Source organism: Vulpes vulpes, chromosome 16, assembly GCF_048418805.1.
Source record: "Vulpes vulpes isolate BD-2025 chromosome 16, VulVul3, whole genome shotgun sequence".
Taxonomy (NCBI): domain Eukaryota; kingdom Metazoa; phylum Chordata; class Mammalia; order Carnivora; family Canidae; genus Vulpes; species Vulpes vulpes.
In genome coordinates, this window is record NC_132795.1 from 30,085,780 (window position 1) to 30,101,633 (window position 15,854).

At 40.4% G+C, this 15,854-nt stretch overlaps 2 protein-coding genes across 3 annotated transcripts in view; one reads left to right on the forward strand and one right to left on the reverse strand.

Annotated features, from left to right (window-relative positions):
- HIBCH (3-hydroxyisobutyryl-CoA hydrolase) overlaps positions 1-15,401 on the forward strand; it is a 96,041-nt gene extending 80,640 nt beyond the window's left edge. For both annotated transcript variants that reach the window (XM_072741682.1, XM_026002655.2), the window contains exons 12-14: positions 7,661-7,780; positions 11,899-11,932; positions 14,787-15,401. In XM_072741682.1, coding sequence (XP_072597783.1) covers positions 7,661-7,780; positions 11,899-11,932; positions 14,787-14,902 — 270 coding nt within the window. In that variant the 3' untranslated portion in view covers positions 14,903-15,401. The remainder of the gene's footprint in view (positions 1-7,660; positions 7,781-11,898; positions 11,933-14,786) is intronic.
- The window catches only part of C16H2orf88 (chromosome 16 C2orf88 homolog), a 137,219-nt gene that overhangs the window by 14,165 nt on the left and 107,200 nt on the right, over positions 1-15,854 (reverse strand). The window lies entirely within an intron of this gene.

Genomic DNA, 15,854 nt, shown 5'->3' on the forward strand with positions numbered 1-15,854 from the left:
CACTCTCATGAGCATTTGGGGTATCATGAAATAGCAGTGCTTGATTCTTTTTTTTTTTTTATTATTATTTATTTTTTTAGTGCTTGATTCTTTAGACATTATCTTTGCATTTTATTTAAATTGTTAAGGCTTTTAAGAAATTACTGGAAAAGCCTTTAGATAAGGTTGCAAAAAGCACTCCTGATGGACTGGCTCTATGCCTTTGCTGTAGTTAAAAGAAATAGCAGTGCCCATTTCCTTTAAAGTGCTATTTGTTTTTTATATAATAATATGACCCTCCAGAGTGATAAAAATATATTTAAAAATAAAAATATTTCTGTGAAACTGCAGTATACTGTGAATTAGACTGACCTGCTCTAGTTCAGGTGTTTTATATTTCTTTTGGCTTATTATCAATCTGAACACTTCTAAAAAGATTTGTAGGTATAAGTACAAAATATGTAAGATTATTTAGAAAAGTATCCACAGTTCACACCATAGTAAATACAAATGATCTAAATATACATAGATTCCTAATTATTAGGGTTTCCTTCTTTTGGAGTTAAATCTGACAGAGCCTAGACTTTTAGAGAATGTCATAAATGACATTTTTTTAAATAAAAGAAAAAAACTCTAAAGCTCATTTGCCAAGATCACGTACACCAAATCAGAGAAGGAGTTGGAGCTTATATGTCTGTATTAGCCCTTCAGTGAACCCTGAGGTTTACTTCGTAGAATTCCTCTAATTGTATCATTATAGGCTTGTTGAATACTGTTCTTTCAATTGTCTCAAGATGGGCGTCTTGGATAATGCATGTCAAACTGTATGTCACTGGGTATTCTGGTACTTTGAGGGGAGGGGCAGAAGCAGTGTCCTGGGTTTTTCCGCATTTGGAAATTGCCCAGAATTTGATAAAACTTAAGAAAGAAGGGTTGGTGGGTTTCTTACTCAAAAGGCAATGATTCTAATGCTGAGAACACTCTGTGAGTGCCAAGACCATGTCCTGCTCTCTGTTGTCTCCTCTGAAGTGTCTTAGCGCATAGTAGATGCTCACTAATACTGAACTGAGATGAGAATGGGAATCATTTGAAAAAAATAAAGGAAAAAAGAAGTTGGCTCTTTGGTATATATGAGACAGCTAATTTTCAAAGGGTCAGACAATTTGGTTACCACACTAACCAACGTTTTACCAAGAAGTAGAAATAGGTTTCCTAGGTTGTGTGGTTGTAGGATCATATCCATACACATTTCTGACATAGTTGAAGATCCAAGTCCTAATCATTTATCCAATTTTCTGGAATAGTCTCTCTGTTCCTCTTTTAATGAATGAGGCTACATTATATGAGCTCCTTTAACTCTCTTCCATCATCCTTTTGATTCCTCTAACATGTGTCGTACTTTCTTGCCAAGGGAAATATCCCCATCTGTGCTTTCATTCCATCCTTTCCTGCCTTATTTAGGAACTACTTGGCACCAGTCCTCTCCCTCTTTCAGTGATCTTCAAAATTTTACCTTCTTGGGTGAAGAAGGTGTACATTTCCTTCTGCTGTGACTTCCAAAAGCTTTCCTGCTCTCACAAAAAGCCTTTGACAGTTTTTCCTCAAGCTACCATCTTGACTTTGTCTTCCCCTCCCTTTTTCCATCCAAATTATGCAAGGAAGCTTTTATTAACTTCTTTCTACCATCTGATGTAGTGTCTTCACCTTTGTTCTTTTTGACTTCTCATCAGCCTTTGGCACTGATCACCGTTATAGCCTTGCTATGTGTAGAAAGAAGTCGGCTTCAGAGTTGTCAGGCTTGGGTTTGGGTTCCTCTCTGTGCGACCTTGGATAAATTCGTATCAGGTTGGCTTCCTCATTTGTACAATGTGCATGCGTGGGAACATCTGTAACTGAGAGCTAAGGGCAACGTGCTCAGTGCGCAGTCTGTCCCTTCCCTTCCCTATTTGACTTGGTTTCCAACACTTTGCCTTATTCACTTAGGAGATGAGTAGCAGTACAAGCTCCGTTATACAAATGAGGAAACTAAGGTCAGTCATGGGGAGGTGGTGAAGCTGGAATTCCACCCCTGAGTTGTTGGAGTCCAGAGCTCAAATCCTGCTTCTCCATGCCAAATTGCCAGTATACTAAGAATTGTTGGAAACTAGTTTTCTTTGGGATGGCAATGCACTATTTTTTAAATACGATGTCTGTTTAGGAAATCTCTTTAAATACTAACTATGAAATGTCTGAACCAGTAGAGCTTTTCAAATGAAATTTTCTTTCATTTTTTTTCTGGTGTATTTTTATGTATTTCTGGTGTGACACGAGCACAAACAACTGGAGCTCTTACGTGGGCCTCTCCTCCGCCCCCCATCTGTTTCATCCATTCCCTCACCCACCCTCCTCCCTGATTTTCCCCACCAATTCTCTGTATTTTTTTTCAAGATTTTTAAATTTATTTATTCATGAGACACACACACACACACACACACACACACACACACAGAGGCAGAGACCCAGGCAGAGGGAGAAGCAGGCTCCTTGCAGGGAGCCCGACGTGGGACTCGATCCGGGACCCCAGGATCCGCCCTAGGCCAAAGGCAGGTGCTCAGCCACTGAGACACCCAGGGATCCCCCAATTCTCTGTATTTAAGTCTGTTTTTTATTACTGTGGTTTTCTTTATATATATATATATAAATTTATTTTTTATTGGTGTTCAATTTGCCAACATATAGAACAACACCCCGTGCTCATCCCATCAAGTGCCCCCCTCAGTGCCCGTCACCCAGTCACCCCTACCCCCCGCCCTACCCACCTCCCCTTCCACCCCCCTAGTTCATTTCCCAGAGTTAGGAGTCTCTCATGTTCTGTCTCCCTTTCTGATATTTCCCACTCATATTCTCTCCTTTCCCCTTTATTCCCTTTCACTATTTTTCATATTCCCCAAATGAATGAGACCATATAATGTTTGTCCTTCTCCGATTGACTTATTTCACTCAGCATCTGGTTTTGTTTCTTAAATTCCACATGAGTGAAATCATAAAGGTATTTCTTTTTCTATGCCTGAACTTATTTCATTTAGGATTATAGGCACTACGTCCATCCAAGTTGTTACAAAGGTCAAGATCTCAATCTTTTTCATGGCTGGATAACACTCCATTATGTATACATACCACATGTCTTTTATCCATTCATCTACTGATGGACCCTTGGGTTGCTTCTATATACTGGCTATTGTAAATAATGCTAGAGTAAACATAGGGATGCATGTGTCTTTTCAAATTAGGGTTTTTGTTTTCTTTCTTTGGGTAAATCCTAGTAGTGGGATTACTGGATTATATGGTAATTCTATTTTTAATTTTTTGAGGAACCTCCATAATGTTATCCATGATGGCTATACCAGTACATGAGGGTTCCTTTTTCTCCACATCCTCGCCAGCACTTATTTCTTCTCTTTTTGGTATTGGCCATTCTGACAGGTATATGGTGATATCTCATGGTGGTTTTGATTTGCATTTCACCACTGATTGGTGATGTTGAGTATATTTTCATGTGTTTGTTGGCCATGTGTATGTCTTCTTTGGAAAAATGTCTGTTCATGTCTTTTGCCTGTTTGGTTTTTTTTGTTTTTGTTTTTTTTTTCCTTTTTTTTTAAAAAAATTTTCTTATTTATTTATGATAGTCACAGAGAGAGAGAGAGAGAGGGAGAGAGAGGCAGAGACACAGGCAGAGGGAGAAGCAGGCTCCATGCACCGGGAGCCCGACGTGGGATTCGATCCCGGGTCTCCAGGATCGTGCCCTGGGCCAAAGGCCGGCGCCAAACCGCTGCGCCACCCAGGGATCCCTGCCTGTTTGTTAATTGGGTTGTTTTTGTGTCGAGTTGTATAAGTTCTTTATATATTTTGAATATTCATCCCTTATTGTATATATCATTTGCAGATGTCTTTCCCCCCGTTCAGTAGGTTGCCTTGTCATTCTTTCATTGTGCAAAAGCTTTTTATTTTGGTATAGTCCCACTGATTTATTTCTGCTTTCGTTTCCCTTGCCTTAGGAGACATATCTAGCTAGAAACCTATCTCTACTGTCAGTGTCAGAATTACTGCCTACCAGGAGCTGAGGTTCCAGACTCAACCCTAACCCTGAGCAGGATGATAGCTGTCAGCAGATGTTTTAACCTGTGAGGACTTTAGCTCTTCAGTCTATAGAATGTGACACTTTGATTTCAAAAGTTCCTTGTAGCTCTAAAATTCTGTGATTCTCTGAAAATGTGTTTGCAAATGCTTAATGCTCATTGCAGAGGGTAATGTTTCTTATAACGTATCCAAAGTGTCCACCTATTGTTGAATAGCAAAGGAAGTTAAAAAGTTTAAATTTAGGAAAAAATTAATGATCTGGGAGCAGGAATTATAGTGAGCAGGAATAGTAGTACCTGACCTGTAGCTGGTGGCAAAACACTCACTTTCATCTGGAGGGTAGGGTCGTAAGCCTCATTAAAGCTGCTTGCTGGGGAGAAAAAAAAAAACAAAAAGCTCCTTGTTCACCATTTGCCAGAGGAATTCTAACATAATCCATTTAGCAGTTACAGTTATTTATCAGATGGAGTGTGAATGTGTGTTTATAAGAGCTTTGCGTGGTATATGCACATAAAATGGTACCATTTTTAGAAGTAGCATTTCCTTTGTCCAACATATATAAGATTTAGTCCTGATGATATGCCTCTGTATTTCATCATCTTTGGAGGAGTATATATGTCCTTGCTTCATGATACCATCATATTACTGGATACTACAGCTGGTAAGCCTATGTTCGTGTTTGGTATCACATGGATAGAGTTATACTGTATTAAATGGTAGTGTTGATAGGCACTTCTGCAATAACATGCCTGTCTGTCTGTCTGTGACGTTCTGATGTATATCTTTAGTTGAGCGAAAGGACTTTAAAGTTTATTACTTGAACTTTTAAAATTTCATGAGCTTTATATTAATAGAATTGTTTGTAAAATACATGCTTTCACTGAATTTTTTGTCTCAATATAATTTGTCATGTGAATATGTTTTTAAGATTTAATGCCTTGTATATATTTCTACTCATATATCAATTTTATAAATTTACTATTTGGGGATTCTTTCAGTATGATTTGTCAGATAAAAATTAAGTCAGCTCCCAAGTTTATTTCCATCTAACATTCTGTAATGTGTTAATACTGCTATGTTTTACTGCATTCCAATTTATTAAATTACTTTAAAATTATTTAAAAACTTACTGCCCCTGTTTTCTTCTATGGGTTTTATGGTTTCAGGTATCATATTTAGGTCTTTGATTAATTTTGAGCTTATTTTTAAGAAAGTAGTCCAATTTCTTTCTTTTGCATGTGGCTGTCCAGCTTTCCCAGTACCATTTATTAAAGAACCTGTCTTTTCCCCATTGTATATTCTTGCCTCCTTCCTTGTAGATTAACTGACCATATAAGTGTGAGTTCATTTCTGGGGTCTCTGTTCTTTTCCGTTAATCTGTTTATTTTTGTGCCAGTACCATACTGTTTTGATTACTAGAGCTTTGTAGTATTATCTCGAAATCTGGGAATGTAATACCTCACACTTTATTCTTTCTCAAGATGTGGCTTTGGCTATTTGAGGTCTTTTGTGGGTCCCTATGAATTTTAGTATTATTCTAGTTCTGTGGAAAATGCTGTTGGTATTTTGATAGGGATTGCATTAAATCTGTAGATTGCTTTGGGTGGTATGGACATTTTAACAATATTTGTTCCTCTTATCAATTAGCATGCAATATCTTTCCACTTGTTTATGTCATCTTCAATTTCTTTCATCAGTGTTATATAGTTTTCAGAGTACAGGTCTTTTACCTCCTTGGTTTAGTTTATTCCTAGGTATCATCATTTTTGGTGCAATTGTAAATGGGATGGTTTTCTTATTAGGTTTTTTTTTTTTTTTTTTTTTTTTAAGATTTTGTTTATTTGTGAGAGACACAGAAAGAGACAGAGACACAGGCAGAGGGAGAAGCAGGCTCCATGCAGGAGCCCGAGGCAGGACTCAATCCCAGACCTCCAGGATCACGCCCTGAGCCAAAGGCACATGCTCAACCGCTGAGCCACCCAGGCATCCCAAGGTGGCCTTTTTAATGAAATTAATTGGTAGCTAACTGAGGAGGTATAGCAAAGACAGAGTTTGTGTTTTGAGAATTCTAGATTGCATATAAAGTGACAAACCAAGAAAGAGGACACAGACAATTAGCCATAATGGTAGGTCTGATAGACATGACTGTGGGCTTATACACTACAGCCCTTTTGAAAGGGGAATCATAGTTTCACTGACTTTGTAGACTAGAAAAGCTAGAAGGTGGCTATGTCCCGCCCTTAAGCACACCTTTCAGCATCATAAATGAAGTTCTTCTAAGTGTTCACCTGTGATAATGTGGGCATTGCTCTGGCTAGAGAAAACCAGTGGTTTTGTCAGCAAAATGGACCCCTTGTCTACTTGCCTGTGTAAAGGAGGGGCCTCCTGGCACAGCATGCAGAGTGTCGTACATTTGCCATCCTCCCACGGCCTGCAACCAGAAGGACGAGAACATGCAGGGGGATTGCTACAGGAGCATTAAATGAAATCATGTGAATATAGCACCGAGGGCAGAAGGGCGAGTTCTTTTGAAGATGAATTAGATGCGTAAAAGCTTTCATTGCTTTTCTCCCTTTCTCAGCTTTTCTTCAGCATTGTGACTATAGGTAGGACAGTGATCTTCCCTGACCTCTTGTATGTAGTCATCTACTTAAGTCTTAGCATTTACAAGGTAAGATACTGCCCTAGTCATTCAGTCTGTTCTCTGAATCTGTGTGCCACCCTCGAGGATGCTATAGTGACCCTGCAGTCTTGACGTGGGGGATTCTTTGAACTCAAAAAGTGAAATTTATAGCTTTGAGACAGTCACTCAACAACAAGCCTGAAAACTCTATATTGCAATCATAAAGAAAAGGCGAGCATCAGATTTACGGAGCATATAATAAGACCTCTTGTAGCTTCTGTCGCTTACAGCCACACACCTGTGTCAGAACACGATAGTAGCATCTTTAAATTCAAAAGGAAGGGGTGCATAGCACTTGTAGGCAAGAAGTCAGGCATGTAATTCTTATTTTATTAAATATTTAAATACAGTAGAAAACCACCTCGTGGTATCTTGAATTATTTTCTCTCCCTACTTTTAAGGTAAGTAGATTTATTTCTAGATCAAGACCACCATTTAGTTAAAACATTTCTCCATAGTCACAAAATGGGAAGGAAAGAGCCACTGTATTTCTACTCTACCTTCTTTATATTATAAAGTAAAATGTTCTCTGATATATTAGTTGTTTGTAAGATGTGTATTAATTTTACTTAAGCATAATCACTCTTTGCTTACCTAATTGAGATCATAATTTATGTCAGGCAGCTACAAAATTTAGATTTATTTTATTAATTTATGAGTACAATATTTATTCCACTGGTGGAATGATCTGTTTTGTTATTACAGTAGATTAGAAAACGATCGGTGCTTCGACAGGATCACGCATAATCTTACCTTTATGAAACTGTCATGTGAAAGTACTGTTTAAGGAGCAAATTTTAGTAAGATTTATATAAAAACTCAGTTTGTTATATAAAGGAACTCTTGAGCTAAAACTAGTAAAAACATTTTTTTCTCTCGTAGGTAATTAATAAAATGTCTCCAACATCCCTAAAGATCACAGTAAGGCAACTCATGGAGGGGTCTTCAAAGACCTTGCAGGAAGTATTAACTATGGAATATCGGTTGAGTCAAGCTTGTGTGGTAAGAATTTTTAAAATATATGCTTATTTTCTATATATGAAAGCAACTGATGTTCATTGGAGAGCTTGTAAAATACAGAAAACTAGAAAAAAAAAATCTTAAAATTACCTGTAAATCTACTCTGTAGAAACACAACAGTCCAGTTAGCTGGAGGTATGTGGAACTATTACTCTCACATTGTTCTTAAGTCCTTATGAGACAGCAGTTACATTTGCATGTAAGTGTATGAAATCCTCTAATCTCAGGTAGAATTAAAAATAGAAAAAAACCATTTTTCAGGCACAGTCTCTGACCTTGGGGCAAGACGTATAAACTCTGTAAATCTGAATTCCCTTATTGGTAAAATGAGGAGTATACGTATATATAAAATGTAAGAATGGGTTTTGTTAGTTTGTTACATGTTTTAAATAATAGATTAAAAAATAATAATAATAATAAATAAATAATAGATTAGCATTGTAAATTAGTCACTTTAATATTTTTTTAGAATATTTTATTTATTTATTTATGAGAGACACAGAGAGAGAGAGAGAGAGGCAGAGACACAGGCAGAGGGAGAATCAGGCTCCCTGCAGGAGCCTGACGCGGGACTTGATCCCGGGACTCCAAGATCACACCCTGGGCTGAAGGCAGCACTAAACCGCTGAGCCACCCAGTCTGCCCCTTCTTTAATCTTAAAGTCTGTCCTAGTAGAATGTAAGTAGCAGCTGAGGTCTCTTAAGAGAAAGGCCCTTTATATGTATCTTCTCCACTAAATTTTACACTATTTCTGGAGTAATAGGCACTATACTTGTCTCCACTTGACAGATGTGGGAACTGGCATAGGGAAATAATCTGCCTAAGGTAGTGTTATAGCTATTGAGTGGCAGACACATGGTGGGTGAACCCAGGTGGTCTCACTCCAGAGCCTGCACTCTTGACCCCTACCCATACTTCACACAGTCTGTATTTTCTGCTGAACATTTACTGCACTGCTTGGATCGGTCACTTCCTTCCTTCAGCGAGTATGTTAGCTGTGTTGCCAGGCAGTGTAGGAAGAATGACCGGTCCTTGTTCTCATGGAATCTATAGTCTACTGAGACTATGAAGAGCAAGCAAACGAAATAAGTAAAATAATTACAAATTATGGTAAGTGCTCCAAAGGAACCATGGAAGTTGATGACAGATGAGAATGATGCAGAGACAGGAGGGATTGGGAGAGACAAAGGAAAGACGTCTTGAGTTGTCAGTTCATCTGTGACCAAAGGGTGGGAAATGAGTATGTCGAGAAGTCTCTTGGGTTACAGCAGTGGATGATTTGATTCCATTTGCTTTAAGAAGGTAATTATTGCTGCTGGATGGAGATGGGGTTGGAAGGGTTCAAGAGTACCCGTAGAGACCAGATACGAGTTTATTACAGTAATCCAGCTGCGAAGTAGTAGCGGCTTAGACGAGGGTGGCGGCCCTGGAGAGAAGTGAATGGTTCTGAGGCCCTGTAGAGGAGATAGGATGGATCGACCTTGATGACAAAAGTGAAGGAAGGAAAGAATGCATTTAAGACTCGGAGTGTGGAGGTGTGGGTTAGAGATTTAAGTCTGAAAGACATTAGAGCCACTTTAAAAAAAAAAAAAAGAAGAAGAAGCTTTGGAGGGGTGCCTGGGTGGTGTCTGGGTGGCTTATCAAGCATCTGACTCTTGATTTCACTTTAGATCATGATCTCATGGGTTGTGAGATGGAGAGTGGGCTGCATGGGCTCCATGCTCATTGTGGAATCTGCTTGAGATTCTCTTTCCCTCTGCCCCTCTCCCTGCTGGCTCACGTGTGCGTGTGCTCTCCCCCCGCCCCCAATGAATCAATAAAATCTTAAAAAAAGAAAAAAATACTTGGGCGCCTGGATGACTCAGCGGTTAAGCGTCTGCCTTTAACTCAGGGCATGATTCCCCCGTCTTGGGATCGAGTCCTGCATTGGGCTCCCTGCAGGGAGCCTGCTTATCCCTCTGCCTCTGTCTCTGCCTCTCTCTCTCTCTCTGTGGGTCTCTCATGAATAAATAAAATCTTAAAAAAAAAAAAAAAGACAAATAAAACTTTGGAGATGGAGCTTTGTTTCCTTAATAAGAATGGTTACATGTGCTAGACACTGTTAGAGGCACAAAGAATGTATAGGTAAACAAAATAGACCGAATCCCTGCCCTCATGGAACTTACTTTATAGCAGGGGAGATAGATTGTAAACAGATAAAATTATAAAATATACAGCATGGAGGGGAGGGGTTTGGACTTATGGGTAGACTGAGCAGAAAGGACCTGACTGAGAAGATGCGGTTTGAGTGAAAACCTGAGGGAAATGAGGGAGTGAGCTGTGCAGGTATCTGGGGAAGAGCCTCTAGGCGGAGGCAGGAGCAAAGCTCTGAGGCTGGAGTGTGCCTGCCTGTCCCGGGAGGGGCCAGAGGGGCCAGACAAGGGGGGTTGGTGAGTGAGAGAGTTAACAGGGTAGAGAAGGGCTGTGCAGAGCACACACAGCCTGGGAGGTTTCTGTAAAACCTTGGCTTTTGTTCTGAGTAAAATGGGAAGCCACTGGATGTTTTTGAGTAGAAGAGTGACATGACCTTATATTTTAATGGAATTGGTGAGTCAGGTGCTGATGTGTCAAATATAGAATGGATAAGATCATATAGAAGGAAAATGAGGGAGCCAGACCTGAGCCCCAAGTGGGGTAGGGGAGAAAGAGCAATGGTGGGAGAGAGAAAGGACAGAAGTAGGAGAACCAGGAGGGTGGGAGGGGGCCATGAAAGCAAGAGATGAGAGTCTCAAGGAGGAGGGAGTACTGCCAAAGTATCCAGTGGGGGAGGATGAAGGCGTCTTTAGCATGTGGCAAAACTGAAACCACGGGTGATTTGGGCAAGCCATTGCAGAGCGGTGCTGGGCCAGAGGTAGGGTGTAGTATGTTGGAGAGTAAATGAGTGAATGGGATACGGAGAAGTGGAGGCTGTATGTACACAACTCTTTCTTCTGGAAACAGGGTGGAAGCTGGGACTGGGGAATCAAGTGCGATTCCTTATTATTTTGTAAGGTGGAAGGCACTAGAACATGTTTATAAATGATTGGGGATGACTCAATAGAGAAAAGGCTATGTTGACCCACCACATGACACACTGTGTGTTGCACACGGCGCTGGGATGCTGGGAAGATGATCCTGTGATGGATATATTGATATTGCCATTTCGTATGAGGAAATGCGGCATCGGGGGTTTGCGAGCCCAGGGTCACATAGTTACTGTGTAGTAGAGGCAGCGGGTGACCCACACATTTGAACTGTAGTCAGTCACTGAGTTAAGTGGCCTACATGGCTGATGCCGGGCGGAAAAAGAGAGATAGCCCCCCTACTCAAGCACCGTTCTCGCGAAGGGGAGATGTGAGTGGCAATGTGGTGGTCCCTCCCTCCGTAATCAGGAAAGGGAAGGCATGGAACTGAGGGGTGCAGCTGGGCCACAGGTAGTTTAGGGGTGGGAAGAAGAGGCTGTTCATGTCTTGCCGCTTCTCTTTTTGTAACGAAATAGGAGGTTAAGTCATTAGCTGAGAAATACAGAGAGAGTAAAATTTGCTAGGGGAAGAGACTGAGAAGGCAGAAGACGGTTAAAATCATTATCTGGGGACGTGGAGAAGAGAACATGCATTGTTGCCCATGCCTTGTTTGGACAAGGCAACAAGACATTGTTGAACATGCCTATTTGAGATTCGTGGTCGTGGATTTTAAATGAAACCAATCACAGTTGTATGATTTTTCTGCAGCAGGATTTAGCTCCTCAAAGGCAGGCAGAGGTAAGCGGTAGGGGCAGCTGGTGCTGGGAGTTTCCAGGACAGACTCAAGGGGAGAGAAAGCCTTGAAGGAGATGAGAGCATTTCCAAGGGCAAGTGGCCACAATAAAGTGAGTGGTGACAGAGTTGTAGGATCGGGGCACAGCAGTGCAGGTACTCAGCAGATAAGAACCCAAGGCGGTGACCAGAGGCTGTGTCACACAGGTGGCCCCACCTCTGAGTGTTTGTTTCCAAAGTGGGAGGCTAAGGTGGGGGGAGGACACAGATCATCACCAGGAATAAGGGTGCCTGGGAATTCACCATTTAATCTCGATTTTCTTTCAGGGAGGCCATGACTTTCATGAAGGTGTTAGGGCAGGTAAGTGATGGTTCTTTTCTCCCTGGCTATTGTGGAAATAGGATTTGTGAGCATATCCTGTTAATCAAAGATGATAGTTGTTTTATTAGTGAAAAGTAGGCTTTCATAGCAATTGCAAAGTCGTTGCTTTTTTTATATGACCAACTGGCACATAAGGGAAGATCGGTCTTTGAAACTAGTATTGTTTGGAAAATTCATATAACCTGTGTCATTGCTCCCTAATTTATACATAAGAGGTAATCCTGCTTCTCCAGTCCTGTGGACTGCCTCTGCCAAGTAGAGCTGGGCTTGAGAACTCCTTCTGCTGCTGGAGCCTTGAAAGGCGCATTTATTGCCTTGCAAGGAGCCCTCAAGCCCCTGCCCATCCTGCAAAGTCCCAGAAGTGTTGAACCCTACCTTACTCACCTCTTTGCCTGTGCCTGAGCTGTTCAACCCTGACATTGAGAAAAACCATATGGCATAATTAGTAACGCTCTGGCAACATCTTTATTAATTTGTTTTCATCATCTCCGAAGTCAGCATATTTAGAACAAGCAAGTGAAATGGCTTATTTTTTGTTTTAAGCAAATTTGCCGAACAGTTCATGTGTAAGCCCATATCCCAACAAATAGCTGTTATTTATATTGTATAAGATGAGGTTTTCCCTTTGCATGTGTTTCCTTTTGCATATACTTTATCTGAATAAAAGATTGTGTTCTCTGAGCTATAAGCTTTGATCAACACTGCACTGTCGTAGAACTCTCTTAACTTACGGCATGAGAAATACCAGAAATAAGCAGGGGTTCAGATCCTTTTAGAGGACATAAGGAGTTGAATCAGAGGAGATGGCTCGATGTTTATAGAAACAAGTAAAATAGGCATTTTTCCCACTGATCCCCTGCAGATTCTCGCTGCATGTGGATCAGAGCCTAGACCCGTGTGCTACTTGGGTTTTAATGTATTCGTTAGATGTTATAGCAGCCCTCTTAAACTTAAAAAAATAAAGGTGTTATTTTCATATATACTGTCAATTATTTTAAGGTAACAGTTGGAACCAGGCAGCATCAAAGTTCTGATTTGTAATGCAGGAGCTTATCACGTTACTTTTTAATGAAGAGAAAAGTATACTGCCTCAATTGTTTAGGGAGGTTATGACCTCCCTATTTTGCAAGAAGTATCTATTCTGGGTAAAAGTCTTTGGTGTTCTTGCTTAATAACCAAATGTTTGCCATGGTTCGCTAATTATAAAATATGTCAGCAAATCCGATAAAATAAACTAGTAAATTAGAGGAATGGTTGTAAAAAATTCTTATTCTTAACAGCCAGAATGAGCCTCTTCCTGGTTATAAAAGAAAACTAAAAATGATTATTTCAGCAGAGCTGGAGAGTTACCAAATGCAATTTGAGTGGGTGCCTCGTGAGACTTGAAAAAACCTGAGCTGTCTACATGGCAGGAACTTGTTATATCTATGCTCGGTAGAAAATGATGTCACTTTGAAAAGAACACACAGATTTTATTAATATTCTTTCCTTTTGCCCTTCAGCAGACTATCAAGGAGGTAGAGAAAAGTGATAGCATTGGCCAGAGGGCTTAAAACAGAAGAGATTTTTGAAAGAAGGTTCCAGAATTGTTTTTATTTATGTTGTTCAGGGAATAGAAAACTGTCAGAGTGGCAGGGAACAAAACATTAGTGCTCTCCCTCATCTGATAGTAGCCAGCACCCTGCAGCAGGCATGGACTTGGGCCGTCAATGGCACAATCCCTTAAGGCACCTGGCTCTTGGTTTCGGCTCAGGTCAGATCTCGGGGCCGTGAGCTCAAGCCCCGCATCGGGCCCCACCCTCAGCAGGGAGTCTGCTTGAGATTCTCTCTCCCTCTCCCTTGACTTCTCCTCACTCACTCACTCGCTCCCTCAAACAAATAAATCTTAAAACACACACACACACACACACACACACACACACACACACACAAAGCTCTCCAGTATCCACAGGAATTCTGCACATCTTAAGCATGGTTACAATTCCCTACCATGACTCTACTAAGTGTAGCCCCCTTCTCTGTCTTTTTTTTAAAAAAAGTTTTTCGAGGTCATCGTAGAGTAACATACAGTCATAAGCAGGGACACAGAGCGATCCTGTGTGCCCTTCATCAGATGTTCCCCAAAGGCAGCCTTTATGTAGTGGGAGCGATGTCACAAGCAGGAGAGTGACGCTCCCGTCCCTTGCTAAGGGAGAGCTTTGCCAGTTGCCTCATCCTCATGATCTGCTGGGGATGCTCAGTGGCCACATTACATGATGACTACCCCGAAATCAGAGAAGTCGTTTCTTCTTATAACCTGAAGGTGCTCTGCTGTTTTAATTCAAGCCTGTGTGAGCTAGAGGATTCAGCAGAACAGCAGTCTCCACATTTAATTATGCATAACAGCCTCCTCTTCCCTCTAAGTAATTTTCCTCTCAGCTCCATGTGGAGGAGGTTAGAAGGCAGATCTGGGCCTTCCGCCCTCCCCTACCTTCCCTAATCCATACCAACTCTGGTTTTAGCTGTTTTAGAACAGGAAGATTTCATTTACAATTTTGTTTGAAGAAGGCTGAGGTTTAAGCCCCATTAGTTCAGAGGCTGTGTTCAAGCTGCAGACTTAGAGGTTGGGAAAGAACCACGTGGGTCATTATCAGTTCATTGCTATCCGTCCAAATCCTATTGGGCCTTAATTTAAAGAGAAAAAAAAAGGAAACATGCAAAAATTTAAACTTTGCAGGAAAAAAGGTGCTACAGAAGATAGGCCATGTGTAAGGTACTTTCTGTCAATTCAGTGATTAAAATCTGGTAATACCTGGAAGAAATGTACTAACATTTCTATGTCTTCACTTAACAGTTTTAATAGATAAAGACCAGAGTCCAAAGTGGAAACCAGCGGATCTAAAAGAAGTTACTGATGAAGACTTGAATAATTACTTTAAACCTCTGGGAAGTAATGATTTGAAATTTTAAGGTGACTAGATTATCAAGGGATCGTTTTGGAGCAAGTGTTGGCAAAGGATAGTACATGGGCCAAATCCGGCCTGCTGCCTGTTGTTTATTTTCCCACAAGCTAAGAATGGTTTCTGCATTTTTAAATGGTTGAGGGAAAAAAAAAAATCAAAGACTAGTATGTCATGATGTGAAAATTACATGAAATTTGAATATGGGTGTTTATAAATAAAGTTTAATGGAACATAGTTAGACTCCTCTGTTTACATCTATGGCTGCTTTGAGTAGTTGCAACAGCAATTGTATGGCCTGCAAAGCCTAAAATATTTACTATCTGATCCTTTTTAGAAAATGTTTGCCAACCCATTTCCCAAAATGGGAAAAAAAATTGAAGGTCGTTAAGAGACTATTGAGTTGAAATATCTAATTGAAATGAGAATCTTGTGTTTTGGCTTTGGGTAGTAGTTTGTATGTTGATTAAATAAATTTATGTATAGATTATTAAAAAATAACCCTGAAAGTTTTTGGCTGTCGTGTTAATGCTTCAGAGAATTTTCTGCATATATAAATCTGGGTTTTAAAAAAATATTTATTTTATTTATTCATGAGAGACACAGAGAGGCAGAGACACAGGCAGAGGGAGAAGCAGGCTCCATGCAGGGAGCCAGATGTGGGACTCGATCCCAGGACCCCGGGGTCATGCCCTGAGCCGAAGGCAGGTGCTAAACTGCTGAGCCACCCAGGCATCCCTATAAGTCTGGGGTTTTTTTGTTTTTTGTTTTTGTTTTTTTCCTATAAGTCTGTTTTAAAGTAATTATAAGTTACTATAAAAAATGTTCCTTTTATAACATTAGAAATCTCAGGCAAAGCAAAAAGAGTTTTATGAGGTGGTCTCTCTAGTACTATTGACTCAACCTTTGGTCTTCCCCAAAGTTAACCAGAATCCCTTCCAATGGTGAAAGTGATGGTTGTT